The 26,614-nt window shown below is 32.2% G+C and overlaps 4 protein-coding genes across 11 annotated transcripts; all 4 read left to right on the top strand.

Moving 5' to 3' along the window:
* The first annotated feature begins 1,579 nt into the window (after positions 1-1,579).
* On the top strand, positions 1,580-7,183 carry LOC103486299 (vacuolar cation/proton exchanger 3-like). The gene is made up of 11 exons (XM_008444203.3): positions 1,580-2,176; positions 2,349-2,416; positions 2,537-2,565; positions 4,083-4,279; positions 4,851-5,063; positions 5,171-5,299; positions 5,792-5,908; positions 5,997-6,050; positions 6,219-6,335; positions 6,669-6,750; positions 6,856-7,183. The coding sequence occupies exons 1-11, from the start codon at positions 1,832-1,834 to the stop codon at positions 6,909-6,911; spliced, it is 1,407 nt and encodes a 468-aa protein (XP_008442425.2). The 5' UTR covers positions 1,580-1,831; the 3' UTR covers positions 6,912-7,183.
* Positions 7,184-7,783: 600 nt separating this feature from the next.
* On the top strand, positions 7,784-13,785 carry LOC103486300 (probable envelope ADP,ATP carrier protein, chloroplastic). Of its 5 annotated transcripts, none has more exons than XR_007820469.1 (13): positions 7,784-8,587; positions 8,838-8,894; positions 9,335-9,397; positions 9,604-9,660; positions 9,739-9,822; positions 10,113-10,181; positions 10,280-10,392; positions 10,476-10,645; positions 11,153-11,231; positions 11,538-11,742; positions 12,026-12,121; positions 12,211-12,321; positions 13,544-13,785. XR_007820469.1 is itself a non-coding variant. In XM_008444204.3 (10 exons), exons 1-10 carry the CDS (start codon positions 8,225-8,227, stop codon positions 11,650-11,652), a joined length of 1,170 nt encoding a protein of 389 aa, XP_008442426.2. In that variant the 5' UTR covers positions 7,785-8,224; the 3' UTR covers positions 11,653-11,875. The 5 variants fall into 5 exon arrangements, 1 of the variants encoding a protein (XP_008442426.2); XR_001762321.2 differs by having other exon boundaries at positions 12,026-12,129; XR_001762322.2 differs by lacking the exon at positions 12,026-12,121.
* Positions 13,786-14,315: 530 nt separating this feature from the next.
* Positions 14,316-18,839, top strand: LOC103486301 (E3 ubiquitin-protein ligase AIRP2). Of its 3 annotated transcripts, XM_051084257.1 has the most exons (7): positions 14,316-16,505; positions 16,663-16,719; positions 16,800-16,940; positions 17,685-17,835; positions 18,007-18,073; positions 18,171-18,405; positions 18,524-18,839. In XM_051084257.1, the coding sequence occupies exons 3-7, from the start codon at positions 16,876-16,878 to the stop codon at positions 18,732-18,734; spliced, it is 729 nt and encodes a 242-aa protein (XP_050940214.1). In that variant the 5' UTR covers positions 14,316-16,505; positions 16,663-16,719; positions 16,800-16,875; the 3' UTR covers positions 18,735-18,839. The 3 variants fall into 3 exon arrangements, with proteins under 3 accessions (XP_050940214.1, XP_008442427.1, XP_050940215.1); XM_008444205.3 differs by having other exon boundaries at positions 16,476-16,719; XM_051084258.1 differs by lacking the exon at positions 16,800-16,940 and having other exon boundaries at positions 16,476-16,719.
* Positions 18,840-20,609: 1,770 nt separating this feature from the next.
* LOC103486302 (uncharacterized) lies at positions 20,610-23,565 on the top strand. Of its 2 annotated transcripts, none has more exons than XM_008444207.3 (5): positions 20,610-21,014; positions 21,182-21,400; positions 21,474-21,546; positions 22,501-22,666; positions 23,259-23,565. In XM_008444207.3, exons 2-5 carry the CDS (start codon positions 21,235-21,237, stop codon positions 23,406-23,408), a joined length of 555 nt encoding a protein of 184 aa, XP_008442429.1. In that variant the 5' UTR covers positions 20,610-21,014; positions 21,182-21,234; the 3' UTR covers positions 23,409-23,565. The 2 variants fall into 2 exon arrangements, with proteins under 2 accessions (XP_008442429.1, XP_050940216.1); XM_051084259.1 differs by having other exon boundaries at positions 20,678-21,014; positions 23,248-23,565.
* Positions 23,566-26,614: the final 3,049 nt, after the last annotated feature.

The following is a 26,614-nucleotide window of genomic DNA, read 5'->3' as shown; positions in this document are numbered from 1 at the left end:
ATAATTAAAACATTTTGTAGTACCACACCCATTGAATATGAAATTTATATCTCTCACAACAAATGTATCAACTACTCTCAAATTACTTTAATCCAATAAATAAATAAATTTATTAGTTAATACGACTTTCACACTTAAAAAGGATTTAAAAAATCTTTCACACTTAAAAAGGATTTAAAAAATTAATAACCAAAATTTCTTAGAAGGAGTCTGTTTGAATTGATTTTCTGGAATCATCAAACAAAACATTGAAATAAATAATGCATGGAACACACAGTAAGACCAATATTTCGATGTTTGGGTCTCGATTTCTGGGTAAGTGAAGTGGAAGACCAAATACATTTAATTTTATTTTCATTTTCCAGTAATATATTAAAATGCTTTTTTATTTTTTTTCTTTTTCATTTTACTCTATTTTATCGAATAATATACGAAATGAAATTTTTTGTTGTCTCTGTCCAAGTTTAAGTTGAATTTGACCAGAGTTTTATATGAAAACTCCTATTACACTATAGTCAATAGATATAAATTTGATTTTTAAATATTATATTAAATTTTCGATATTTAGTAAATTCTTGAAGTTTAAGAATTAAAACGTTTTAAGGGTCGGATTCGTAATTATAGAAATATAAATTGTTCGTAAAATGGATAATAAGGACGTCCACTTGAAGATGCTGATGGGTCGGGTCATGGGCTAGTGGGCCAACCAAACATAGTGCTCCACTTAAAGTAGATGATTGCACTTTGAAATGCTTTTGGGGCGAACCCACTCTACTGTCCACTCTAGAATCCAACCTTTCAGCTCAATCACACATAAGCACCCAAAAAAAAAAAAACTCAATATTATTTATTTTGTAAAAACTAAAAAAAGACAACAATAACTTACAATATATGTGATTTTTCTTATAAAGAAAAAAGAAATATTTATGTGATATATAAATTTATGATATGTGAGAATAGAACACTTCCAAAACAATCATCAATAACCCATTGATACGATGCTCGTTGCAAAAAGTTAGTTAGATTTTGTTAAAGAGCAAATTTTTAGAAAAGAAGACAACTCACCAAAGCTTATTCATATATAAAACATAAGATTTTATTTATCTTACGATACTACCAAACATGTAAAAGGAAACCAGTTAAAACAAGTTAGTTTTGAAAGTCGATACCCAAAAGAGAGTAGATTGGTTGGCTGGTCTAGGAGCTCGAAAATTAAGGTTAAAAATCTCGTATTGAAAAAAATCAATGACTCAAATTCTTTATAAGATAAATATATGACATTCATTCCGTTGTCAGTTGTATTTAAGATGAAACTATGTACTATCAAATAGTTGAGGCAAGTTAAGTCTTCTAGACAAAACAATCATATCGCCCACTTTCTATCCGGGACCAATTTCTTTTGTCTCATCTTTGGATTAATGGCTTGAGAATTAGATCACCTTTACGACTTTACTATGAAATTTCCACTTCTCCTGATATTTCTCATAAATCCAAAATTATTTAAAACAACATACATCATATGTTTAGTACCAATTCAACAAAGAAGACTAGAGTTACTAATCTAAACCGCTAATATTTGTTTAATTAAATGCTGACATTAATTAGAAGCTATATTAGCAAAACATTGTATTAAGTTTGAAATGTAAAATGACTTGCGTTGAAAAGGCTTGAAACTTCCAGGAAGTTTCCACATTTCTCCAACATATTATTACCATCATTATCTAATCTTAGGGAAGAAAAAAAAAACAGAAAAAGAATGGTAAACGATTTTCATCATATATATAGAAAACGAAAAGGGAAAATAAAGAAACAAGTATTATTCTAAAATTACATGTACTTAATTGGCACTTCCATTTCACAAACCTTGGTTGGGTTCGTTCGTATCTTACTGTGCAGCACTTGCAACAGACACATGGATTTTGAACCAGGAACGACGTCGATCTTGCAAAACGCGGGCGGCGTCAAGAGTTCGCAGAGGCTCGCTCGAATGGCTCACAACATGTCATCGTCATCGTTGCGAAAGAAGTCTGATCTGACCCTCGTCTCCAAGGTTCGTTTCGGTTCCCTCAGACTATTTCTTGTAAATCTTCAAGAGGTCATTTTGGGAACCAGGATTTGGATTCTTTTTCCGGCCGTGCCGTTGGCTGTTTTGGCTGACTCTTTCGGCTTTGCAAGAGTAAGTCCCACATCTATCTCTAATCTATATTTCTTTTAATATATTTTCAATTTCTCTATAACAATTATTATTTTCCTAAACTTTGATCAAACATTTTTTAGAAGTTGTAATTCAGTTGTAATATTAGTTAGAAAAGGAAAAGGATTGGTTATCTGATTGCTTGAAATGACAGCCATGGGTTTTCGTTGTTAGCTTAATGGGTCTTGCTCCACTTGCTGAACGCCTTAGCTTTCTGACCGAGTAAGCTTGAAAACGGCCTTTCGTTTTCCACTTTCCATTTTTCTATTTGAAATCTAAATGTGAATCAATCTTAATTTCCTACGTTCTTCATTTCACTCCTATACTTGCATTGTATTGCAGACAAATCTCATACTTCACTGGTCCTACAGGTAATTTTCTTCCTTAAAGCTAAGCACTAATACTTTTATATACATATATATATAAATTCGATTTAAAACCTAACTTTTAATTTCATCACTTTTAATTGTTACTCTAAATTTTAACTAGTATGAAAATTTTCAACCCTAAGCTTTAAATACTTAATTGCATTACAAATTCAACGGACTGTAAATTTAAAGTACTAGTATTGAAGTTTCTAACTCTAAACACTAAATAGCATTACAAATTCAATGGAGTATAAATTTGAACTAGTATTGAAATTTCAACAATAAACTCTTAAATACTAAATCACATTACAATTTCAACGATGTGTAGATTTAAATTAGTATTGAAATTTCGATCCTAAACTTTAAATACTAATTAAATAGCATTACAAATTCAACCATCTAATTAAGTTCTCACCCTGAGTTCATTGAAAAGGTTTTTTCTCTACCATTCAAGTATTCTGGAAAGAGTTTTTTTTCTTATTCGTTTAAATGAATTGTGAAAAATATATTATATGTACAATACAATAGGATACAATACTGACTGCTTTTCAGAAAAACAATATTAGAGCTATTTTTTTCTTTAACTTACCACATTTATAATGTTATTTAATAGTTAATTTATCTACACCGAAAGAATTTAGTATAGATCTTAGAGCTCGAATCCCAAACTTTATGCTCTTTTTATATATATAAAACTAAAAAAATACAAATTCTAAAATTCATTATATCAAAAAATTATCTTACCGGCCCTTACAATCTTTTTTAATTATAGTAAAAGTAATAGGTTTGTAAAGGATTTTACATATCAAAATATTCACGTAAGTGAAAAGATTAAAATACTTGAAATTAAAAGATTAGATTTAAATTATGCTATATCAAATACTTGATGTTTACTCGTGTCATTTTCATTTTATTAAAAAAATGTTCGATTAAGGTTATTTTGGTCATTTCAATCGAAACAGGATTGGAATGAATAATAGTGAGATCTTTAATCCAAACTCTAAAAGCCACTTTGCCTCTTTATATATTTTTCCAATTTAGTCTATAGTTAGCCTTTTGTCAATTATATGACGTGTTATTTGGATGAGCTCTAATTATTAAATTTATTTTCCAAAAAAATATTTAAATATTAAATTTCCTTTTCATTAATAAAAGTAATAACCAAGTTGGCATTTAAAGACTGCGCCATACACGCGAACATACCCTATTAAAGTAGTAATTTAGAAACCCTAAATAAATCACCAAATGATTAAACATGATGATTGATTAGTCTATTTAATTTACTTTTATCGTTTATCAATTATTTTTAATTTTGTCGTCTTCGTTCAATCATGTATTTAAAAAAATTGCACCAAGTAGCTTGTAATTGCTTCTGAATTAATTAATTTAGATTTTGTTTTACAATCCTTTGGTTTTTCAATTTTTAATTTTTCTTTAGGGATTTTGACTGATTATTCTTGATTAAATATGGTTATAATAATTGATTTAGTTAGTTTGATTAAATTGTTATTGTCAATTAGTTGGTGGGTTGCTAAATGCGACGTGTGGCAATGTGACGGAATTAATCGTAGCAATTTTTGCACTAAGAAAGGAAAAGATTAAGTTGGTCAAATATTCTCTATTGGGATCTCTTCTTTCAAACCTTCTTCTTGTTCTTGGAACCTCACTCTTCTTTGGCGGCATTCTCAATCTTAACAAACAACAGACCTTTGACTCCGTAAGTTCTTATATTTATTAATTTTTCTTGTAAAGTATATTGCACTAACAACTCATATTGCTTTCTAAGTTTTTTTTCTTAATTATTATATATATATATATATATATATATATATGTCATATATCAATTATCATTTAATACTTAATGGTATATCACTCATTATTAAGTGTGTACACCGATTAACCATACTTTGACAAATATATTGATAAGTTCTCCACTATGTATGTTAACAAATTGTTTTTTAAACAACATTTTTACATTCTATCATGTTGGGAATGCAATTATCTATTTTTTGATAGAACAATTTGCATATATTGGCAATCTACTTGGTGTGTGTGTGTGTGAAAAAAATTAGTATTAAATCTAACACAAAAGTTAAAAAAAAAAAAAAACATAAATATAGAAAAATTAGATACAGCTCTGAGAACATAGTGTATAACATGACAAAGCATTCTATTTCTGATATCTATAATTCTTTTGAGAATGTTTTTGTACAATAAATTACTATATCTGCATTACTCGGCTGATCGAATTTCAAATTACATATTATTATTATTTGTTACCATTATAGAGTCAAGCTGAGGTGAACTCGCACATGCTGATGTTGGCGCTTTTGTGCCACTCTCTACCAATGCTATTCCCTTACGCCGGAGGATCGGTTGACGTGGCAGGAGTCGGTGCGGTGCGATTGTCTAGAGCCTGTAGTATAGTAATGCTGGTTGCATATGTCGCTTACTTGATCTTTCAACTTTGGAGTCATCGCCGATTATTTGAAGCAAACGAGGTGCGTATATAATTAAATTAACCCCAACCAAAATTCAAATTGGTCGGCGATTTGTTTATTTATTATTGTAATTATCTTTTTAAATGGGATTAATTAATTATTGTCAGGAATTGGACGTATACGACGACGGCTTAGAAGAAGGTCCGGTGATCGGAAAATGGAGCGCCATGGCTTGGTTGGTGGTTGTCACCCTTCTCGTTGCTTTGTTGTCTGAGTACGTGGTCGCCACAATTGAGGTATTTCTTACAATTATTTGTTTTTTTTTTGTTTTTAATTCTTTTTATAGAAAACTGATTCTATATGGCTGCTGAAAAATATTTCTTAAAAATAATAAAATATAAAAATTTGTTATGTTTTTTAGATGTTTTAATTTATTTTGCAACATTTAAAGATGTCACGTTATTAATAAACAAGATTGTAAAGATTAGGGTTTAATAATAATAAAAAAAGTTGGTTAAAATTTTAGGTCGTTATCATAATTTTCAACATTTTCAATGTAGTTATAATAACAAAGACGACAAATAGTGATTTTAAGTTTAACTAAACTAAATAAATTTAAAATATACAGAAAGAAAGTGAAACAATCAACTTTAAAATGAGGATCATGAAATTTAATAGTATGAGTGATGAAATAATAATTATATTTAGGAGTTTGATATTTTATTTATTTATAAATATAAATTGAAAGCAATCATTTTGAAATTATAATGAAAATGTGTTGGTGTTAGGATGCATCGGAAACTTGGGGTTTATCTGTTGCATTCCTTAGCATAATATTGCTGCCATTGGTTGGAAATGCAGCTGAGCATGCAGGTGCTGTCATTTTTGCTTACAAGAACAAGTTGGTAAGACCTTTATATCATTCTTCTTTTGTTACACAAATATTATATGTTATTACTCAAAATTTGTCTCGCTCTTTGATGGTAAATGCAGGATATAACTTTAGGTGTTGCATTAGGATCTGCGACTCAAATAGGAATGTTTGTGGTAAGAAATTTAATATAAGTTTGTTTTGGTAGTTAACATTATTATATATTAGTATATATAATTAATTATTATTATTATATATACATATACATATATGGTTTTTAAATAATTTGATTGTTTATTTTTTTTGGGTGTTTTTTAAAACTTAATTTTATTAAAAAATTTCAGGTTCCTTTGTCTGTAATTGTTGCTTGGGTTATGGGAATAAATATGGATCTTAATTTTAATATTATCGAAACTGCCTCCCTTGCTCTCTCAGTATTGGCTTCATCATCCATTTTACAGGTACATCCTTCATCCTTCTACAAAAACACTACACTATATATATACACTTTTATTATTATTTCAGTTATTTAGTTTCGTAATTCTCTTAAAATTAAAAAAAAAAAATGAAGATTTATTTTATATATCTTGATTTTTAATAATTTAAAACTGTCGAATATTTATTGAGACTAAAAATTAAAAATTTAGAAATGTTGACCTTTCTTGTAATTTATGTTTGACTTACCGAAATATAATCTTAGTTTAATAAATTTTATTGTATTCTATAAACAGTTTTAATATATTTTTTTTTATTTTTAAAAATGTTCATTTATAATTTTTATTGGGAATATATAGGATGGTAATTCTCACTACATGAAGGGATTGATTCTCCTCCTCTTCTATATTGTGATTGCAACGTATTTCTTCCTAACTAGTGGTACATCTTCTAGTCTCTCCACGTTGTTTGAACATTTTTTACATTTCTTTCTAATTACTGTTATCACACTTCTAATAATTCGTTATAACGATCTTTTATTTGTAGATGATGTTACTGTCAACAATCTAGGGCTGTCAAGCGTCGAACTAAAGCAACAATAGCCAAATTTTGTTATGGATAGCAAAGAATATATATGTATTTATGAAATATAGCAAAAATTTAAATGAGTTAAAAAGAAGGTTTTGATAAATTTTGCTATATTTTGTAAATAGTTTCAGTATTTTACTATTTTAAAAAAAAATCATATTTTTATTTTATGTTTTAAGGATTTTTTTTGTTAATATTTTATCTGGTCTTAATGAACATCTCAAGTTAAAGTTGCTGCGAAATGAATTAAAATATTTATGAAATATAATAATAAAATTTCAAATTTTATCAATATCTCTGTTAGTGTTTAGTTTTTTCAATGTATGTCATTGATAAAATCAAAAGTTTTGTTGTATTTTAGAATATTTTCAACAGTTTTGTCACTTATAAGGCGTTTTTTCTTTTGTCTCTATATATGTATTTTCTAATGATCGGGTTGTACAAATTTTCAAAAATAATTTTTTTAACTTTAATTTAGTTATTTGTAGTAACCTATTATATTCCATTATTGTGTTAGTTTTAACGATTAAGGAAGCACTCGAGGCAAGTAGTTTATTATTATAATCATATGTTATTGTAATTGGGTTACGATAGTTTGTGTTTGGATATAAATTATCTTAGTTTGGATTATGATATCATGTTTTAGATATAAATTATTTTAGATTGAGGATAAAACAATAAATATTGTAGAAAAAAAAGCGATGAAAGTAAACCACTAAAAACCTAACCAAAAGTAAATATCCTATAAAAAAGAGTTTTGAAATATTGTTAATTAATTGAGAACTACAAAATGGTCTTAAATTGTTATTGTCTCAAACAACCTTCAATATTATTTTCTCGAGTCATTTAAACATCTCAACTCAAATACAAAAATCCATCGGATAATGCAAATATTCAAACATCCTACTTATAATAAAAGTTGACATGAACAATTTAAATCTTGCTATTAGAGTCCATGATACAAGATAATAAGTGATTGACTACGTTGTACCTTAGAAATGTTGCTTTCCATAAAAGCTCGATGACTAAAGTTGATTTACTGAGGATGAATTCAATAATTAAAACCAAAGGATTCCCAGCCAAGCTATTTTACACGGGCCGAGAGAAGCAAAACTGGGCTCAAAGCCCAACAAGCTTCCGAACGTACAACGTCAACGAAAATATCTGGCTGCCAAATGGGATCCACTTGTCAAGGGAGGATTAGGCATTCAGATTTGTACGCTTCGCTCAGCGTGTTTGCTTCCGATCCCATTGCGTCGTTGGTTGGTAATTTATTTGGTGCCTGTTTCCCTGCCTTAGCTATTCAGACTCACTTCCGTTCAGGACTATGCCGGAAGAAAAGAAGCCAGTAATTGTATGGCGGAATATCGGAAAGCTTGAAGCCTCTGCTCGTCGATCCTTCAACACTACGGACGGTGAACCACTCTGGAAAAGCAATAAGCGATTTGGCGCCAGTGGTGGTAGTGGTAGTGATGGCGATGGCACTAGTTGTAAATTTGCCTGCATTACTGTTGTAGAAAAGAGAAACCGGAAGGAGTTCCTGCCGACGTCTGCTCAGTTGCTTAAGCATCCATTATCGATTCTTGCTTTGGTGCACAGAGAAGCAACGCTCTTCGCCGCTGGTGCTGTATCGGGGGCGGTTGCGAAGACTGCCACTGCTCCGCTCGAGCGAATCAAGCTTCTTATGCAGGTTATAGCCTCGTCAATTGCCTCCAGCGACTTCATTTTGTTTTCGTCAATTGAATTTGATCGTTAAAGCAAACTAGCGTTTCCTTAGCTATGTTTTACGGCAACAATATCCATTTTGTTGGAAGAGTTTAAACTCGGAAAGCTCTTTAGATAACCTAGATTCTATGGCCACTGACATTTTAGTTTTCGGTGCTCTGCGTGCATCTATATGTTCATTTCATCTAAGTACTCTGAAATTCTCTCGTCTGCAGACTCAAGGAGCAAGAATTGCGGAAGAAGGAGCTAAGAAGTCTATTGGTTTTATTGAGGTATGATAAGAATGGAATCATACTTCAACATTATATCTTTTGTTCCTAGTGCCACATCAATACGTGTTACCAAGTTGTTTTGGTATGTTTTTAGTATCTTTAATATCTTTTAACTACAGAATTGATGGTTATCATTGTTTAGTGATCTTAAAATTTATGTATGGTTTTAAATAAAAAATGTGGCAAATATTTATGTTCGAGACAGGAAGGAAGAGGATGGTAGAAATGAATTTGGTTTGAAAATTCAATATGATGTGATGAGGAGAAGTAACGTAATGAGGATTTAGAAAAAGCCACTTAGGAGGACGAAGATTTTAATGACAATGCTAATAAACTAATATGCTAACAAAATCCATGAGCATCTTATTGTTGTCTTGTATCAAATCTAAATCACTATGTTATTTCTGTTCAATGATGCCTTTTGCGTGGACTAATTACAGGCAATAAGAACCATAGTAAAGGTGGAAGGAGTTAAAGGACTTTGGAAAGGGAACTTTCCTCAGGTTGTTCCTTTCAGTTAAATTTTCCTAGTTTGTTTATTTATGTATGCATGCATGTTATTCTTTTCAGTGTTTCCAATGAGTTTTATCAGCTCTAAAACAGTTTTTCCTTTGCTCAAACATAATCTTGTTTTCTTGATAAATTGCTGTTGCTGGTTTAGACTTCCGAAACGTAATATCTGGTTGTGGTCTCCTTTTCAATGCTTCAGGTTATACGCATCATACCATATAGTGCTATCCAGCTCTTTGCGTATGAAAATTATAAGGTAAAGTTTGTATTTCAAGGTGAATCTTAAATAAAACTAAACATAGTGAAACTCAGTCATATATGCCTGAATTTGTAGAACCTTTTCAGGGGGAAAGATGGAGAACTTTCTTTGATCGGGAGACTCGCTGCTGGTGCTTGTGCTGGCATGACATCCACCTTCGTAAGCATGCCACATCTGATTTGTTAGTTTTTTTGTTTTCTGCGTTTTAATTTTCAAGAGAGCAATTTATCTTTTTATGTTATAACGTTAGCCTAGTGAAGTATGTAATTTTCATACTCTTCTTCAATTCAACTCTCTTCCTTGAAGATTTTCAAATAAACAATTGCTGCCTTGGAATAAAAATAAAAAATAAAAAAGAAGAAGAAAGGATTCAAATTATGACTTTTCAATTTTGGTCTCCTGGCTGACTTGTACTGTGTGTGTGTTATTAACCAATTTTATCTTTATAGGTGACATATCCATTAGATGTTTTGAGGTTACGCATGGCAGTTGATCCTGGGTTTCGAACGGCATCTGAGGTTTGTTGACTTGTCTTACCTATATCTGAAAAATAATCAATTGTGGTGTGGCTGAAAGATTCTTCATATGCAAATAACGAACAATTTTTTATTTTTAGATTGCCTTAAGTATGCTACGAGAGGAAGGCAGTACGTCTTACTACAGTGGTCTTGGACCATCCCTTTTTGGCATAGCCCCTTACATTGCCGTGAACTTTTGCATTTTTGACTTGTAGGCACCCATTGGTTCTTTCTCGTGTTATATTCAATGAAAATAAATATCTTGTTCCTTAAGGATAATTTTGTGTGTACAAGGGTAAAAAAATCTTTGCCAGAGGAAGCTCGAAGGAGAACCGAAACGTCTTTATTCACAGCCTTGCTTTCGGCTTCCCTAGCCACGGTCATGTGCTATCCTTTGGACACCGTGAGAAGACAGATGCAAATGAAGGGTACACCTTACAAGACAGTGTTTGATGCTTTTGCAGGTAATTTGTATTAGTTGTTATTAGTCTGAAGTAAATTTATTACCTGTGAAGTGTGGCAATGATTATATTTAGGAGTGAAATCTGGGGAGGTTTAGAGACTAAAACACTCATACAAAATTTATGTGCTTGGGCTTGACCAATGGTCATGGTATATTTTGTGCTCATTCCCTATGTAAATGTAACCGCTTTCTTGTCTTCCGAAATCTCTTCCCAACCTTTTCTTGTCTTTCATTTTGAATTGCATTTGTGGTTTTCGTACCAAGTCTAACAGTTCTTCTTATATTTTACTGTGAAACCACTTTACCTATTTGCTATAGATGAAATCCAGATTTATTTTGTTACCGTACGGTGATTAAATCTAGTTGAGGAATTTGACGTTTCTTCTATTCCTTTATGCAATTGTAGTTTAATCCCAGCAATAAAGAATCAAGCACAAGGAGGAGAAAAAGTTTGCCGATGTGTAGCTTAGGATTCATTTCCTTAATTTGAATTGATGTTCTTATGCAGGTATATGGGCTGGTCATAGATTTATTGGATTCTATAGGGGTTTACTGCCCAACTTCTTGAAGAATTTACCAAGCAGCAGGTTTATTTCATATCCGAATCACCATTTTTAAAAGAAATACGTATGATTATTGATTAGGAAAGCCTATTTGGTTAGGTTCCCAAACCTTAAAATCTAACTCAATAGAAAGAACGTTACGATTTCAGAGAACAAATTGATGGATAGAACACTAAAAATTCACCAAAACCCAAATTTAATATTGAAAATGAAGATAATAGAATGATCATTGAATTTGGCCAACATTATTATTATTATCGACTTTCTTTCTTCATTGACATTGCTTCCACTCTTGTTCTTATGTAACCCCCTTCCTTTCTTTTACTGCAGCATCAAACTTACCACATATGACTTCGTCAAGCGTCTTATTGAGGCCAGTGAAAATGAGTACCAGAGAATTACCGAGGAAAATCGTGAAAAGTATAACCAAAAGTTCAGTGATTAAATTTTCCCGAATTGGTTCTTTGCGATCTTTATCCATCATATGTTGTCATCGCGGTTCGATGAAAGCCAGAACAAGAAGGTTCAAAACTAGGTATGATTTTTTGCATATTGCTAAAAGAGGTTTGCAGAATAGTAGAAATGTAAACTGACTTGGTGGACTTGAACTCTACCACCGACATCGTGTAAAACAATTGTGTCATAATTTAAATAGAGACGTTGTATCATGTGTGTACTCTTTTTGAAACTGCATCTGTGACATTGCCGGTATATGTATATCCTTCATGTTAGGTGAAGCAAAAGATTGGTAAGAAAGTTCTTGAAAATTTGTTCTTTCATGTTTTGATAACGTTGCTAACTTCGAAATCATTTTATAGTTGGTTGTTTGGGAGGTTGAAATTTTGCGTTGAATCCAGCTTCATCACAAGACAACAGCCAAACCCTTTCTCGACTACATAATGCCAATGATTGTGGTTGTGTAGTAAGCATGATTGCTTACACTTTCCTTTTGCATCTTTGACAATTGTACCCACTCCTTTTCGTACCTTTGTTAGTTTTGTAGAGATTAGCTGATGAGAGTAGCAGCCTTTGTTGTTGTGTTCCCTCCTTTGCTCGTGTTTTTTCCTCCTCTGTTGTTGGCTCTCACTACACCCAGACATAATTCTTGGCCCAGGTACATATTCATTCCATAAAAAAACTATTTTGGTTATAGAAGTACTTATTGTTTCTGTTATTTCTAATACCCACATAGAAAGTAGAGCCGAAATTTGCCTGATAGGGCCGTTTGCTTTCGTGGGATCGTGGGAATGCGTAAATGATAGTTGTCGAAAACTTTAGATGTTCGACATCTTTAAATAATCATATTATTTTGTAGAAACATTTTTTTTTCAAATATTTTAGGATATTTGGATAACTCTAATTTGGTTTGTAGGCTTTTTTATTTTAATTGGGTAAAGTTATCAAGTTGATTCGATAAAGTTGTCATTTGAATGTTTTGTAACAAAGATCTCACAATGGTGCAAACACCATAAAAGATAATTGAAGGATCCCTCTTTATGTTATAGATAAAAATCAAGGCACAAAATAGTAATAATAAAAAGTCTTTCACTTGATATGGAGTCACATTATTGAATACTAGATTAGAATCTCTTCACTAAATATCTTGAGCCAAGAAACGATGAAGTAACTCTTGAAAAACAATTGTCTCTTTAAAATTATTATTCTAAATTATTTCTTTCATCATTTGTCCTTTGCTGTGTCTCTCCTACGTATGGCATTTTTAGCATGATATTTTACTTTATATAAGTGAGACAATAGAAAAAAATGAAAAGATAATCTCATCAAGCGGGCCATTCAAAACTCTCTTGATATCCTTCCTTGCATCGTATGTTACTCTACTATCGTTTTCCTTCCTAATAATAGGTCTATTTATATCTGCACTTTTGGTTTTAGTTCATTTTTTCTTTTTCCTACTTTTAAAATTTTCTATCTAGGCTTGTGTGTTTTGAAAAAGCATTCATTTTTGTTTTCTTTTAAAGAGTGTATGAGTTAAAGTTGAGAGAATAAGAATCAAAGTAAAAAAAAGTTAAGAGCACAATACTAAATGAACAAAATCGAAAATATAGAAGGCAAAGTAGTATTTTGAACTTGGATATAATGTTGTGATTATACCTTAGCTTTCTCGGCCTTTAGTTTAGCTAAGATCTTGTGTATATAATATTGAAATTTTTAGTTGTAGGTCTAATGAAATCTTTGACAATAATCAACCCAATAGCTCATTCAAATGTCTTCCTTCTAGCTCACTCTTATTATTTCAATATTAAATTTGTTTGCCTCAACATTTGGTTTATCTATAATTGAGAACTAAACTTGGTGGTTGCTTTTTGAACTTGAAGAACAATAATGATTGTGGTCGTGAAATTGAAGCCTTTGCTTCCTTTTTCTCTTCAAAAATTGCCGCAGATTTTGCTTATTTAGATCACTTTTCTCTTTTTTGGAGTGAAATTAAACGTGAGCTTCCTATTTTACCTTCTCCAAGTAAAAGAAATTGCTATGAGCAATGATTAATTGGAAGTTATTGAGGGCTGGACCCTCAATAATTTTACTCTCTTTATAATAATAATTATTATTAGTATTATCTTCATGGACAAAATCTCTAGAAACGTAGTCTGTAGAACATTTCCTTCTTGGAGTCATTGTTATTATGGAGATTTCTAAAACATTTTGAAAAATGTTCCTTTTAACTTTAGGACCAACTTCAGAATCTTCCTTTATAATGTTATGATAAAGTATTATTGTTGTAATGGTTATCTACTATGCTTTAGCTTTTAGATTCACGGCCAAGTATGAGTTTTGATAATAGAGTTTTAAGTTGAACATGAATGATCATTAATTAGTAAATGGATGAAGATATATTAGGTTAAGTTCTCGTAATTAATATTTTTGTAATATTTTTTAGGAGAATTATTTTAAATGATAAAATTGTTGAAAAATATTTATAAATACAACCAAATGTTATTATCTTATATGCATATTGTTTTTAATTTGGAAGTACATTTTTATTGTGGGGTTCCACATTTTTTTATAGAAAAATGGCTTAGCATTATTTCTAAATCTAAAATATTTTATTAAGTTGAATAATTTACCTGTTATATAAAATTATTTTGATATTTAATAAACATATTTTTGCAATCTCTTGTTAAGTTGGACGTCATAATGCCAAGTTTCCTCTTCTCTTTGGTTAGAGGAAAAGAAAGGCATCCCATAGGCTATATCTTATAGAGAAAAGAGGCTATAAAAGTCATTTTCAAAATTAAAAAAGAGAGAGATAGAAAGAGAAGTTAAGTGAAGGGAGGCCCCATTTCCCAAAGATGTAGCCATTGGGATATCACAAAATAATGCCTATTTTTCTTCACCATTAATTTCGAGCAATTTGACTTTTGGTTAGATGTTTGTCCTTACTTTTGTACTTCTTTCGAAAATTGGGGATTGTTATTTGTGGACAGTTTAGCAATTTAATTAGTTAGTTGGGTTTTAGAAACACTACCGTGTTGAAAATAAATTTGGCACGGTTGCAATATGATTCGTGTAAGGATGTGGTTTTTTAATGTTAACATAACATCTACTTCACACATGTCCTCGTTAAAGAAAGGTTGTATAAAGTATGGTAGTAACAGCAAATAAAATAAATAAAGTGTAGATTAAAATACCAATTTTGCCTTTATACTTTAAAAATTATTCAATTTAGTCATAATGTGTCACGTTGGGATAGAGACATACTTGATACTCTAACAAATGTTGCAAACCTCTAGTGGGTGTTCGGGTTAAAACGTTAAACAATAAGAAATAAAGAGTCATGAAGTTTAGGGAAAACCTCCCATGTTAAGATATAAAATTGATGTTTTTTAGTGGTGGAAATCACAAATTATTTAGACCAAATAAGAAATGAAGTTCACAACTTCTTACTTCTCTATTCCTACTTTCAAATTCTTTCAGCAAAACAAATCTTGAAAGAGCTCTAATTTATGTATCACATTACTTATAATTTTTCAAATGTAAGACAAGTAAGAAAGATGACGAAAGTTTGTCGTAAGTTCATGTATAAATTAGGCTTATTTTGTTTTTGGTGAATATCCATTTCAACCCTTACTTTGAGCATAGATCACATTTATTACACCTTTGTTTCTCCACTATGATGTTGGTAAAATGTAGTTAATATGGATTTTTTTTATTTTCGGTTGGTGTTTAATATTTTGAAAATTAAAATACATTACATTATTTTTTAAGTTATCCGTGATTTTACTCCATATTAAAATTGAGCATTATTAAAATTACATAAACAAAAGCGTAGATTTTGAAACCGAAGCAAAGCTCTAAGTTATTAGTTCATTTAAATATAATTCAATATCTAAATCATTAATTATCATTTAAAGTATAGTCAGAGTAGGTCTCGAACAAACAAAATCATAGAATATTAACAAAAATTGAAAACTTGGGATCTCACTTTTGTAATTATTTAATATTTGAAAAAGAAGTTCCTTTCTCTACAATTTTTCCTCGATTAAAGCTTGATTTTTATTAATAAATCGTTGAAAAGAAAATAAAGAAAAGAACCTTGGGAATTAAAAATAAAAAAGTATTCATAGATTTAATTTTAAAAAACAACCAACCAAAATTACCAAAAATTCTCATGAGATAACGAAAAGAAAACTGAAATAGAGAAGTACGTTTGGTTTCTATAGTAGGAAATAATTTTACTTATCGTCATAAAAACTTTGTATTGTTTAGGGTGGGACCCGTTATTTTTTGTCTCCAATCACGCCACGTCACGCTGGAATCTTCACACATATAAGCACGAAAAGATATAACAAAATTAAAAGGGAAAAAGAAAAAGAGAAAAGGTTACCAAAGAGTGTGGGGCCCGCTTCATATACGGACGAGAATCAGTCATGCATGCTTGCCGCGTTTCACTAAAGGTCGGCGCCAAATAAATCATTACCCTACACGTGTGAAGATATGACGATTTAGTCACCACCATTTACACAAACCTTTGGTTGTTTATTTATTCTTTTTTATCGTCACACTGTACTAAAAAGTGACGCAAATCCGCAACTGCTGCCTTAAGTAGATGACACGTAAGCGGAATCACAGCCCATAAGGTTAAACGAAATCCAATGAGATTTCGAGGTTGAATGACTGTGTGACGGTGGAGGGCTTGAAATAGCAAAAAGAGCGTCTAGGAAATTGAGGGTATTTCGGTAAATTTAAGCATCTAGAACCTACCTGCTGCTTCTTCGTGACTATTAAAGCAACTGAGGTGGTTCTGTTACGTGTTGGCTAAGCGAGAGAAAAAGCCAAGTGAGTCCCACTTCCTTTCTCTACGGCTGTTCTTCACTTCTCGAATTGCTAAATTTTGCTTCCGAAAACCCTTTTTCGCCGAAGAACTGCAACATAGAAAGGGGATTTCATAATCTCATCATTTCATAATTTTTCATATTTTGGATTTCTTTCATAGAGGTGAACCGTTGAAGTCGAACGAGGTGGAATGAATTCTCGCTCGTAGATTGCGGAGGTATTTTTTATTTCGTTGTTTTTGAGTTCGTTTTTTGTGTTCTTGAATTGAATGGAAATTTATCTATTGAATTGATTTAGATGATGAGGTAGGAGTTGTTGCTGCTGATACTAGAAGTGGTGGATGGGAGTTTTTTGGTGTGGAAATTAACTCAAAATGCGAAAATCTTTCAAGGATTCCCTTAAGGCACTCGAGGCTGATATTCAGTTCGCCAATACCTTGTAATTTCTCCATATGTTGTTCAACTTTCTTATAATTTGATATCTACTCTGGACTGTGTTTGAATTGCTATTGCAATGTCGGCGTTTCAATTATCTGGAAATTATCCGCTATGTTTGTTAAATTTCCATGATTCGAACTGAATCGAGTTTCAATATTTTGTATCTTATGATATATGCTTTCTCGATGCTTAGATTAGAATGGTATTCGTGCTGGTTTGGCTGCGGATGAAGTTTGAAGTTCAGGGAAGTTTATGTGAAAGTAGTTTGATAGGTTATGCTTTTTGAGAGAACCGCGAGTTTTAGGTTTTGCTTCACATTATCTGTACATTCTTGACGACTTATTAGATTAGATATTTAGTCATTTCGATCTTATTTCTGGAACTGTTCTCCGCCTGCTCATATATGTTGTTTTCTGCTCTAAGATGTATGAAACGGTTTATCTAAGATTTGTTATTAATTGCTGTCTTTCTATTTTCTAGATGTTAAGTGTGTTTGAATGTATATTTTCTTCCTTTTGTGTGGGTTATGTTGTATGCTTTGGTGGTTTGTAAACCATCACATTGTCCAGCTAGTAGTTTTGCAAGATATCTCGACTTCTCAGAACTGTATAACAACTACAGCATTTTACTGCAACAGATCATTTCTTTCAAATTGGAGAATCTTTCTTGTTTTTAGTGTGCAATAGTTCCGGCAAAGCTTGTTTAATTCATAAGCACTGAAATATAATGCTTTAATACTGAACAGGGCTTCTGATTATCCCAAGGAATACGATGGAGCATGCCTGCAAATGAGATTATCCTATAGCCCGGCTGCACAGTTTTTTCTCTTCTTCGTGCAATGGACTGATTGTCATCTTGCTGGTGCATTGGGCCTGCTCAGAATTCTAATATATAAGGTACTTCAGACTGCATGAAGAATGACACTTTGACTCCTACATTGTCCAAGTGTGGTGATTGAATTGCATCAAACTGATCACTAAAGAAATTTTTTTTGATGAAGTTTCTTCGACTAATTGCCTCCACACATAATCTTGTCAATCCTGTGAATGTGCTAAATTTGTTTTTAGGCATATGAAGACGGGAAGACTACCATGTCTATTCAAGAAAGAAAGGCTAGTCTCAAAGAGTTCTATGGTAAGTGGCTAATAAGATAAAGGCTGCCCTCTCGTCCGCTTAAGGTGTATTAGCATTCAGAGTCTTGCTAATTCTATTTTTAGTTCTGCAAATACAGGGGTGATATTTCCTTCGCTAGTGCAACTTCAAAGAGGAATTACTGACATAGAAGAAAGAAAACAGAGAGAAGTTTATGCTGCCAAATACAGAAGAACAGATCCTTTGAACAAAGGAAAGATCTCTGAAATCGACATGGAAAGAGAGGAAGAATGTGGTATTTGCATGGAGCTAAACACCAAGGTTGTCTTGCCTAATTGCAATCATTCAATGTGCATGAAGTGCTACAGGAGTTGGTAAGCTCCTGCTGTTTTCATGTGCAATCGGTTACTAACTGAGGGCTACTTTGTTCTTAGCAAAAAAGTGACTGGATATGTGCAGCTGATTTTTTGCAACTTATTATCTCTGTTTCAGGCGCACTCGTTCGCAATCATGCCCCTTCTGCCGTGACAGTCTCAAAAGAGTCAACTCTGGAGATCTTTGGATATGTACCAGTAGTAGTGAAATCGTCGACTTATCCTTCATCTCTAGGGAAAATCTGAAGAGGCTTTTCATGTTCATTAATAAGTTGCCTCTCATTGTTCCTGATCCAAAACTCATCTCTTATTATCTGAATCATTATTGAACACTCCAGGCTTGTCCCGGAAGTAATTTGTAAATAAAGACCCATTACCCTTGTTGTGCATAATTCTTATCAGTATAACGTGCACATCCATAATTTCCACTTGCACCCCTGTTGTGTAGTCTGCTAATTTTTCTATGATCCGAAGCCTGCTCCAAGTCTTTCATCATTTACTATTTAGGCCGTCTTAACTCAACTTTATTCCTGGGCTTTTGTTATCCTGAAAACAGAGCGAGACTGTGGAATCACACTTGACAAAACGATGAAGATGAAGGCATGCGGTACTCGATCACCAGGTTCTTTCTTTTTTCACATATTGTATTAATAATCACCAACCCTTGTCATAGATTTCCAAATTTTGTCATTTTTACTAATTTTGGCGTTAGCTATGACATTGAACAAACTTTGAGTCATATATCATTAAATGGCAGGAGTATTCCGAGCAACCACGTGTAGGAGAAATGACAAATGGCCTTTACCCGAGTATAAAAAAGAAAATGGAAGTCAAGGGGGCTTGTCACGGGCACTTGTCCTCATCAAAGCCAATTTTTCATACTAAAAATGGGGGTTTTCAAATTGATTCGACGAACTATACTGATTGAGAATTTTGAGATAGATTTTCTATTCTCACTTCCCTTCTTAGATCTGATAAATTTCAGAAGTTTCACCGTAAGAAACTGTGCACCAGATTATCTCGAGTTCTCGTTGGTTTCATGGGATGTTTCTAGCCATACTCTTGTTTCGTCATCGGTTTTTGCTGCTTTTTATGGGCATTCAATTTTATTTCCTTTCCTAACTAGGAAGATAGGATGCCAACAACTAACCATTCTATAAGATGACAAGATAAAAGTATAATACAGGATCATCTAAGAATAGAAAGGAAGGGTAGTTGTGTTGGAGGCATATAGAGTTACTCAATAACAGAGAGGAATTTGCGTAAAAGAAAATAAGTATCTTGCGTAGCTCTTATAGAATATGAATTTTGTTCTTATGCTTGTGATTATTCTCGTTACATGTGAGCATTGCAGCACGAAACTATTTGATGCTATTGTTGTAGTGAAGATTTGATTGAATCCATGAATTTTTACGATTTTACAATTTTCACAATTATGTAACTTGGGGATCTAATTTTTTTGGACTAGCTCATTATTTACACATTTTTAAAAATATTCTTTCTTTTAAGAATGGGAATAATAATTCAATTTCACGATTATCTATAATTAGTAGAGATGAGGAACTTGATTAAGAAATTTATAAGAAATTTTGAAAAATAGGCACCAATTCGAAAAACAATTTTGAAAGGCAATAAATCGAAGGTTATTTATTGGAAATTGTGTATTAAACGTTTTTCATAAGTGGGGCAGTTGGGCTTCGACCTTAACGTCTATGTCATTTGTGGTGATATAATAATCTTCTATTTTGGTAACTTTTTCAAAATTATCCTTGAATTTAAGGAACAAAGAAAATTAATTTGATCCTTATTGTTAGAGTTTCTGTAACTCTCTAACCGAGTAATGTGAGATTTTAGATTTATCGTACTAATTATATCGATTAATTGTGGAAGTATTCATTTGCAATTTTTAGAGTTTTATTTTTATGAATGAGTTGTTCTTAATTTTATTTTTTTAGTTTTATTTTCTCTTCTCATGGATATTAACTCTAACATACAAATTTTATTTTATTTTTTATTCTATCTTATGTTTTGTTTGAAGATTTTGGGAAGGGAAAGAAAATCGTTTTAAAAAATATTTGAGGTGTTTGGTTAATTTTATAAAATATATTTTTAAAAAATTGAGAATGAAAAATAATACAAGAATACACTCAATATTAAATGGTAAGGAAATAGACTTTTAAACAAAATATCGTAAATCTAAAGCATATAGCGTTTTATTTTGAAAAATATTCCTTTCATTAGATAATTGATAGATAATTGAAAAGCATTCTTAATTCTAGAAGAAAAAAAAATGGGTTTTTGATTTATTTAGCACAAAACATTTAATTCAATCTCGATGACTAAAGGTGTTATCGGATGTAATAATTTGCAACGAAGTTTCAATTTCCATTATTTTTATCGGCCTTTGCCTGTTCGCGCCTTCGTTTCTGCCTTAGGGTTTGGCACCAAGTTAGTGGAGTGGTGATCTCCAGCGGATTTGCCCAAAAATCTTCTCCTCTCCATTTCCGCCACTGTCATATCAGTCTTCAATTGCTCCAACGCCTCAGGCATAATTTGGCTCCTCACCGGAAACTTGCGGTTCCTGTCTGTTGCGTACTATCAAATTCTAGGTAAGTTCGAATATGAAGTTTTTGTCAAATTTCTTCTGATTAGAGTTCGATTTGTATACTATTTGCTTTGATTCTTTTCTGGAAGATAAAAGATCCGAAATGTCAACCGAAAATTTTATATTTGCCAACTTCGAGTTTAATTCATTATAGAATTTTCGATGATGCAGTTCCTGACCCCTCAATTCACACTTGATATGCTTCCATTTGATATGCTTTGGTGATGGCAAACCGAAATTTAGTGTGGAACGTTGTGAAGAAATCTTTCACATTTGGAATTATAGGGGTTACGATTTCGGATCGTTATGCGAGTGTTGTTCCTATCCGAGGTGCTTCAATGTCTCCCACTTTTAATCCTATTGCGACTTCTCTGACAGGGCCAATGACTGGTAATTTTCTAAACGTAGTATATTTATTATGGCGAGATGCTACCTTCTGATGCTCCGGAAATTTTGGTTTCAGGTGACTACGTGCTGGTTGAGAAATTTTGCCTTGAGAAATATAAATTTTCTCCCGGTGACGTGATTGTTTACCGGTAAGTTTCCTTCTATCGATGCTGATAGTTATCTGTATTGATTTGTTGTGGAGGTTTTTTTTTTTTTTTTTTTTTTTTTTTTTTTTTTTTTTTTGTGTAATGCGGTAATGGCTTGATTTAATTTCTCTTTTATGGGATTACCTAGTGCATTGTATATGGAAAGTCTTGCTCGATTGGTCAAGTCTTTGAATCTTAAAACGTTTAGTCTAGATAATTCAAGATTTTGATTGGCTCTTCTTGATTTACCTTTGATATGCAAGGCTATTTGATAATCATTGCCTACTTAGTGAAGAAATCACGTTTGGACTCCAATTTTTAACTTCTCAAAACCACACATACAATGAATATAATTAAATAAAGAACTGAAAATTATGGTTAGCTCAACTCCATGACGTGCAATATGTATAGATCAATTTTTTACTCTTAGGCATCCCCATTTTCATCGTAAGGGTTGGATTTTGAGTATGGAGGTGCAGAACGTAGCAAGTTTCCTGAGTTTAAATAAAAGCTGGAGTCCTCTTGGTGAGTTTTATCTAAAGTTTGGACGCTGTTCCATTTCATGGAGGGTGGCTTAAAATTTGGACCTTTTTATGCTTCATTGGTTTCCTTTTGCTCTTTGAATGTCATGCACGAAAAGCTCAGTTTCTTATTTTTCTAAAAAATTATTTTAATTGATCCATCTCAAGTCATATGTAAATTGCTTATACTTTTTTCAATTTTTGAAGCAAGGTTGAGGTAAAAAATATTTTCGTTTCATGTAGGTCATGTGTTTAACTGGAGAAAGGCAGAACCTCATTTTGCATCCTCTTTTCTTATATGAAATATGCGAAATGTTTTTGTTCCACTCTTAGTGATCATGCTGTGAACGCACTTCCCAATTTATCACAAATTTACATTCAGAGACTTGTACCATTTGTATAAAATTTCCCTCCCGAAATTGTTGACCTATTGCAGCTCCCCTTGTAATTACAAGGAGAAACAAGTGAAAAGAATTATTGCCTTACCAGGAGATTGGGTTGGAACTCGTCAAACATATGATGTTGTTAAGGTTCCAGAAGGACACTGTTGGGTTGAAGGCGATAATCCAGAATGCAGCATGGATTCGAGATCTTTTGGCCCGGTAAGATACCATCTTCTATAGTTGACGGTCTGTTTCTTTTGGGTGTGATTTTTAGTTTTGAGATACAACCATAGTTTCTGTGGATGGGCAGCCTCAGTAGGCAATTATTATTGCAACTATTTATGGGGACGTGAAAAGCACAGTTGAAAAATACCATCATGTTTTTTCTTGAGTTCAAAACTAAGTTTTCATTGATGGCTTATCTTGGTAGTCTTTCTCTTCAATATTTTGTTGGATCCTTCTTATGCTTTTGAGCCGGTGTTTGATGTCTTAAGGAGGATTAAGATACCAAAGTTCGTTTTTTTCTTGGTTAAGTTTTTTCGAATAACTAAGTTTTAAGACCTTAGTGAGGTTTGACCCCAGGTAAGGTTTCATATTTCTCGAATGACTTGTTTTGAAATTTTGTTTTGTAATTATTCCCTAGGCAGCAGTCTCCCTAATAGGATTTTCTAATGAAGTATCACGTAAAGAACATACATGTATTAATTTACTTGTGCTCTTTGAAATACTTTACTGCAAGTATCTGATTTATGTGAGTGCAATCCCTGTTTTATGCTCTTTACACGACTATATCTAATTAGATTGGTGGCAGATTCCAATGGGTTTGATTCAAGGAAGGGTGTCACATATCGTATGGCCACCTCAAAGAATTGGTGCTGTTGAGAAAAAATACCCTCAAGGAGAATCAAATCCTACTAATTCAACTAAAACTCAAGGTAGAGAGAGAACTAGTTTTTCATGATCAACCTGATCCCCTTATTTGAGGCTTTTCTTGTAGTGATTTTTATCCAGTTACCATCTTTAATGTTATTTTATAAACATATGTTCACATACATTATTTACATTCTTTGGGTATTTTCAATATATAATACCCATCCTCAAGGATTGATTCAGGCCAATGTTGGAAGATTTCTTATTGATTCTTCTTAGCAATTTCTCCTTAAAAAATCTTCTATGGACATTGGTAATTAATTACAGAAATATATATTAACAATGATTTTATGTTGTTCTGCTACGTGCTTCTTATAAACTGTATGACATGACCATCAAACTGTCAGGATTGGGTATTTAGTAAGATTTTATTTTTTTCTTTTGGAAAATTGATTATAGGCATTAGTTACGAAGAGCAAAGGCTGGTTTTGTAGAAACATTCAAAATTCAAAAGGGTATGGAACCAATCTTATCTAATAAACTCGTTAATATATTAATGATGATACTGATAATATTTTCTTAAAAAAAATTGTTAGAAAATTATTGGATATAAAGTTGAAATGTTTTCATCCCAAACGATTGGACATTAAACATCGAACAAATCTTACTATGAAACATTTATTTGGGTTGTCTATTTAAATTATTTTCTAAAAACACATGTAAAATTTTTGTCTAATTATTTTACGGCTCAATCTCATATTATATGGCTTTTCACAAAGCAAGATGTCGAAGACTAAATTACTTAAAAAAAAATTCAATAGAACTATATATATATAAAATTGCATCATAGGTAAAATAATTTATTTTTTAAAGTTAATAATATGTTTCGATTGGTTTAGGTTATTAGTTGAATCTATGACCAACTTATTAAAATTTTAGTTAATACTAATTCAATCCGTTGATAATCCAACCGAAAATTAATAGATTATTGAAAATAGAAAAACGGATAAAATATTTACACTACCATAAATTTTATCATTTTTACATCGAGGGTTCATTTTTGTAGGGAGGGTAAATAATTTGTTTATTTATTTATTTATTTATTTATTTTTTGTTTTTTTTAAAACCCCGTTATTTAACGTTCAATTATCGTCGCAAATATAATTGTAGTTTGGTTTGGAGACAATCCATTGGGGGCCGACTCTGTTGGCCTGGTTTTCATTGGACCGGTAGAGGCGACCGTTGAGGCCCTTGACCGATTCTCGCGGTTTTCTTTTGGTTTTTCCCATTCCCGCTCCCGGGAGTGAACGGCATTTTCGAAGCTTGATCTTTGATCAGGAACCCAGTTTACTAAATTCGAAGGGCTGCGTTCCTCTCATTTCTCATTTTCCGAAACCATTAATGGATTTTGATCTTTCAGTTTCCACAAGACAATCTCCATCTACTCGAGTATGGAAAATCTGCAGGACCAAAATCTTCGATGCGGTCGCTCCTCATTTCCCGCTAGATTTTCATCTCCAAATCGCTGCTCTAGGCTACATCGGCTTCCTCAAATCGAGTTATCGTTGTTTCCTAAACCTATCAAATGAAATTAGTTTATTGGAGCTTAGGTAAGAGTGTGTAGATTATTTCTATCTTTCTTGTGTTCGCTTCCAGTGTTCCAGTGTGTTTTGTTCGTTCCTTGAATTGAATTCTCTAGACTTCGTATTTCATTTATGGTGATTTTATATGATCTCGAACATTGACTCCTCTATAGTCAATTCACGAGTTCTTTGTAGAAGTACTACAGATTATTAAAGATGCCACCGATTTTTGGGATATAGAAATCAAATTCGTCATTGACATTCATTTACTTTTCTGTTTTACATTTCCTTGTTTTAAATTAGCGAACCTTCTTAGCATTTGGTTACTACTACAACGTTCGGTGTTCTTTACTTCACCATAGATGCTAGAATATCCTCGGATAAATGGCACTCCTATTATCAACTCTTGAATAGTGCGCAAGTTTGAAATTGCTGTTGTTGGCATTATTGTCTTTTTCGGATCTAATTATCATATTTTCATCAATTGCTATTAAGAAAAGTGAGTCCTCTGATACTAAGAGGTCTCTTATTCTGTGACTAATCAGGCAGTAAAATGTAGTGGAGATTTGATCTTCAAGGGCACTACGGCATGCGTCTGTGCTGCTCTCTATCTCTCTACAATTACTCGTATGATGATGTGACATTGGTGCTAAAATTTATTATTAGGATGAGTAATAATTACAACATTAAGTCACCTCGTTTTTGGTAAATTGAGTTTGAAATGATTTTTAACCTTTGTTTTCAACATTACTTTAAGAATTCTGATGATGCAACTATGTTTTATAGTTTTAAGGTTATTGTCCAAAGTATTAGTACTCGTATCAGAATATTTTTTTACTGCTGTGACAAATTGTATTTAGTTTGAACAAATTCGTTCTGATGTTATATAGGTCTAGATATTCTAGTTTCAGTAACAAATTGTATTTAGTTTGAACAAATTCGTTCTGATGTTATATAGGTCTAGATCTTCTAGTTTATCTCAGGTGAGTTGTTATTCATACTCATGTATAAATAGAGGCTCATTGCGCTCATACAAGTGCAAGGAAATCGAACAATTCTTCTTACTCACCGTGTTTTTATTTGGTATTAAATCTACATTGACACGTCTCCTTTCCCCTTTCATCTGAAGTTTGCTGATTCCTCCTGTGAAAAGAGTTAAATGGCCAACACGTTATCTGAAGTTTTTGTTATCAAAGTTTTGGGATTCTGTTCTAGTTTGTCTAGACTCCACTATTTATGCTTTGTGAAAATATCAGCTTAGGTTTCTTTCATCCTTGAGAGTCGAGAGCCATTCCCTTTTTGATCACATCAAAGATTCTATACTAGCTCTTATACATTTTGTTGAAACACTAGTTGGCCAAGACACTACAAAGGAAACTAATGCATAAAACAATGCACACTACTCGATCCCCACAGTTCTCGCACATTTCATTGGAACTACATTTTCCAGCGAGTTGTGGTTGTCTCTTGAGAAACGTTACTTTCAAATCTCAAACTAACATTCTAGATTAGATTTGGAAGAGACAACCACAGTTACAAGTAGAGGTAGCTCCAAAACCATGTTCAAGAGAAGTGAGGTAGAGTAGAGTTAATGAAGGTGACAATTTCCTGGGCATAAGTGCGCCACTGTTTGCACAGTAACAGTTCTCTATAGTGTCTCGGCTAGTTTGTGTTTGAACGATTTGTGCAGGAGCTGGTGTAGAATTGTCAATGT

Source organism: Cucumis melo, chromosome 4 (assembly GCF_025177605.1).
Source record: "Cucumis melo cultivar AY chromosome 4, USDA_Cmelo_AY_1.0, whole genome shotgun sequence".
NCBI lineage: Eukaryota > Viridiplantae > Streptophyta > Magnoliopsida > Cucurbitales > Cucurbitaceae > Cucumis > Cucumis melo.
The sequence above is the reverse complement of the archived record's forward strand: the minus strand, read 5'-3'. Positions and strand labels throughout refer to the sequence as shown.

Excerpts from the sequence above, each read along its gene's own strand:
- LOC103486299 (XM_008444203.3), top strand. The coding sequence starts at position 1,832 with ATGTACTTAATTGGCACTTCCATTTCACAAACCTTGGTTGGGTTCGTT. Across the intron at positions 5,300-5,791 it reads ACGTGGTCGCCACAATTGAG|GATGCATCGGAAACTTGGGG; the intron begins GTATTTCTTACA and ends TGTTGGTGTTAG. Across the intron at positions 6,336-6,668 it reads CTTCATCATCCATTTTACAG|GATGGTAATTCTCACTACAT; the intron begins GTACATCCTTCA and ends GGGAATATATAG.
- LOC103486300 (XM_008444204.3), top strand. The coding sequence starts at position 8,225 with ATGCCGGAAGAAAAGAAGCCAGTAATTGTATGGCGGAATATCGGAAAG. Across the intron at positions 9,661-9,738 it reads TTGCGTATGAAAATTATAAG|AACCTTTTCAGGGGGAAAGA; the intron begins GTAAAGTTTGTA and ends CTGAATTTGTAG. Across the intron at positions 9,823-10,112 it reads CTGGCATGACATCCACCTTC|GTGACATATCCATTAGATGT; the intron begins GTAAGCATGCCA and ends TTATCTTTATAG.
- LOC103486301 (XM_051084257.1), top strand. The coding sequence starts at position 16,876 with ATGCGAAAATCTTTCAAGGATTCCCTTAAGGCACTCGAGGCTGATATT. Across the intron at positions 16,941-17,684 it reads ATTCAGTTCGCCAATACCTT|GGCTTCTGATTATCCCAAGG; the intron begins GTAATTTCTCCA and ends AATACTGAACAG. Across the intron at positions 18,406-18,523 it reads ATGAAGTGCTACAGGAGTTG|GCGCACTCGTTCGCAATCAT; the intron begins GTAAGCTCCTGC and ends TCTCTGTTTCAG.
- LOC103486302 (XM_008444207.3), top strand. The coding sequence starts at position 21,235 with ATGGCAAACCGAAATTTAGTGTGGAACGTTGTGAAGAAATCTTTCACA. Across the intron at positions 21,401-21,473 it reads TCTGACAGGGCCAATGACTG|GTGACTACGTGCTGGTTGAG; the intron begins GTAATTTTCTAA and ends TTTTGGTTTCAG. Across the intron at positions 21,547-22,500 it reads GGTGACGTGATTGTTTACCG|CTCCCCTTGTAATTACAAGG; the intron begins GTAAGTTTCCTT and ends GACCTATTGCAG.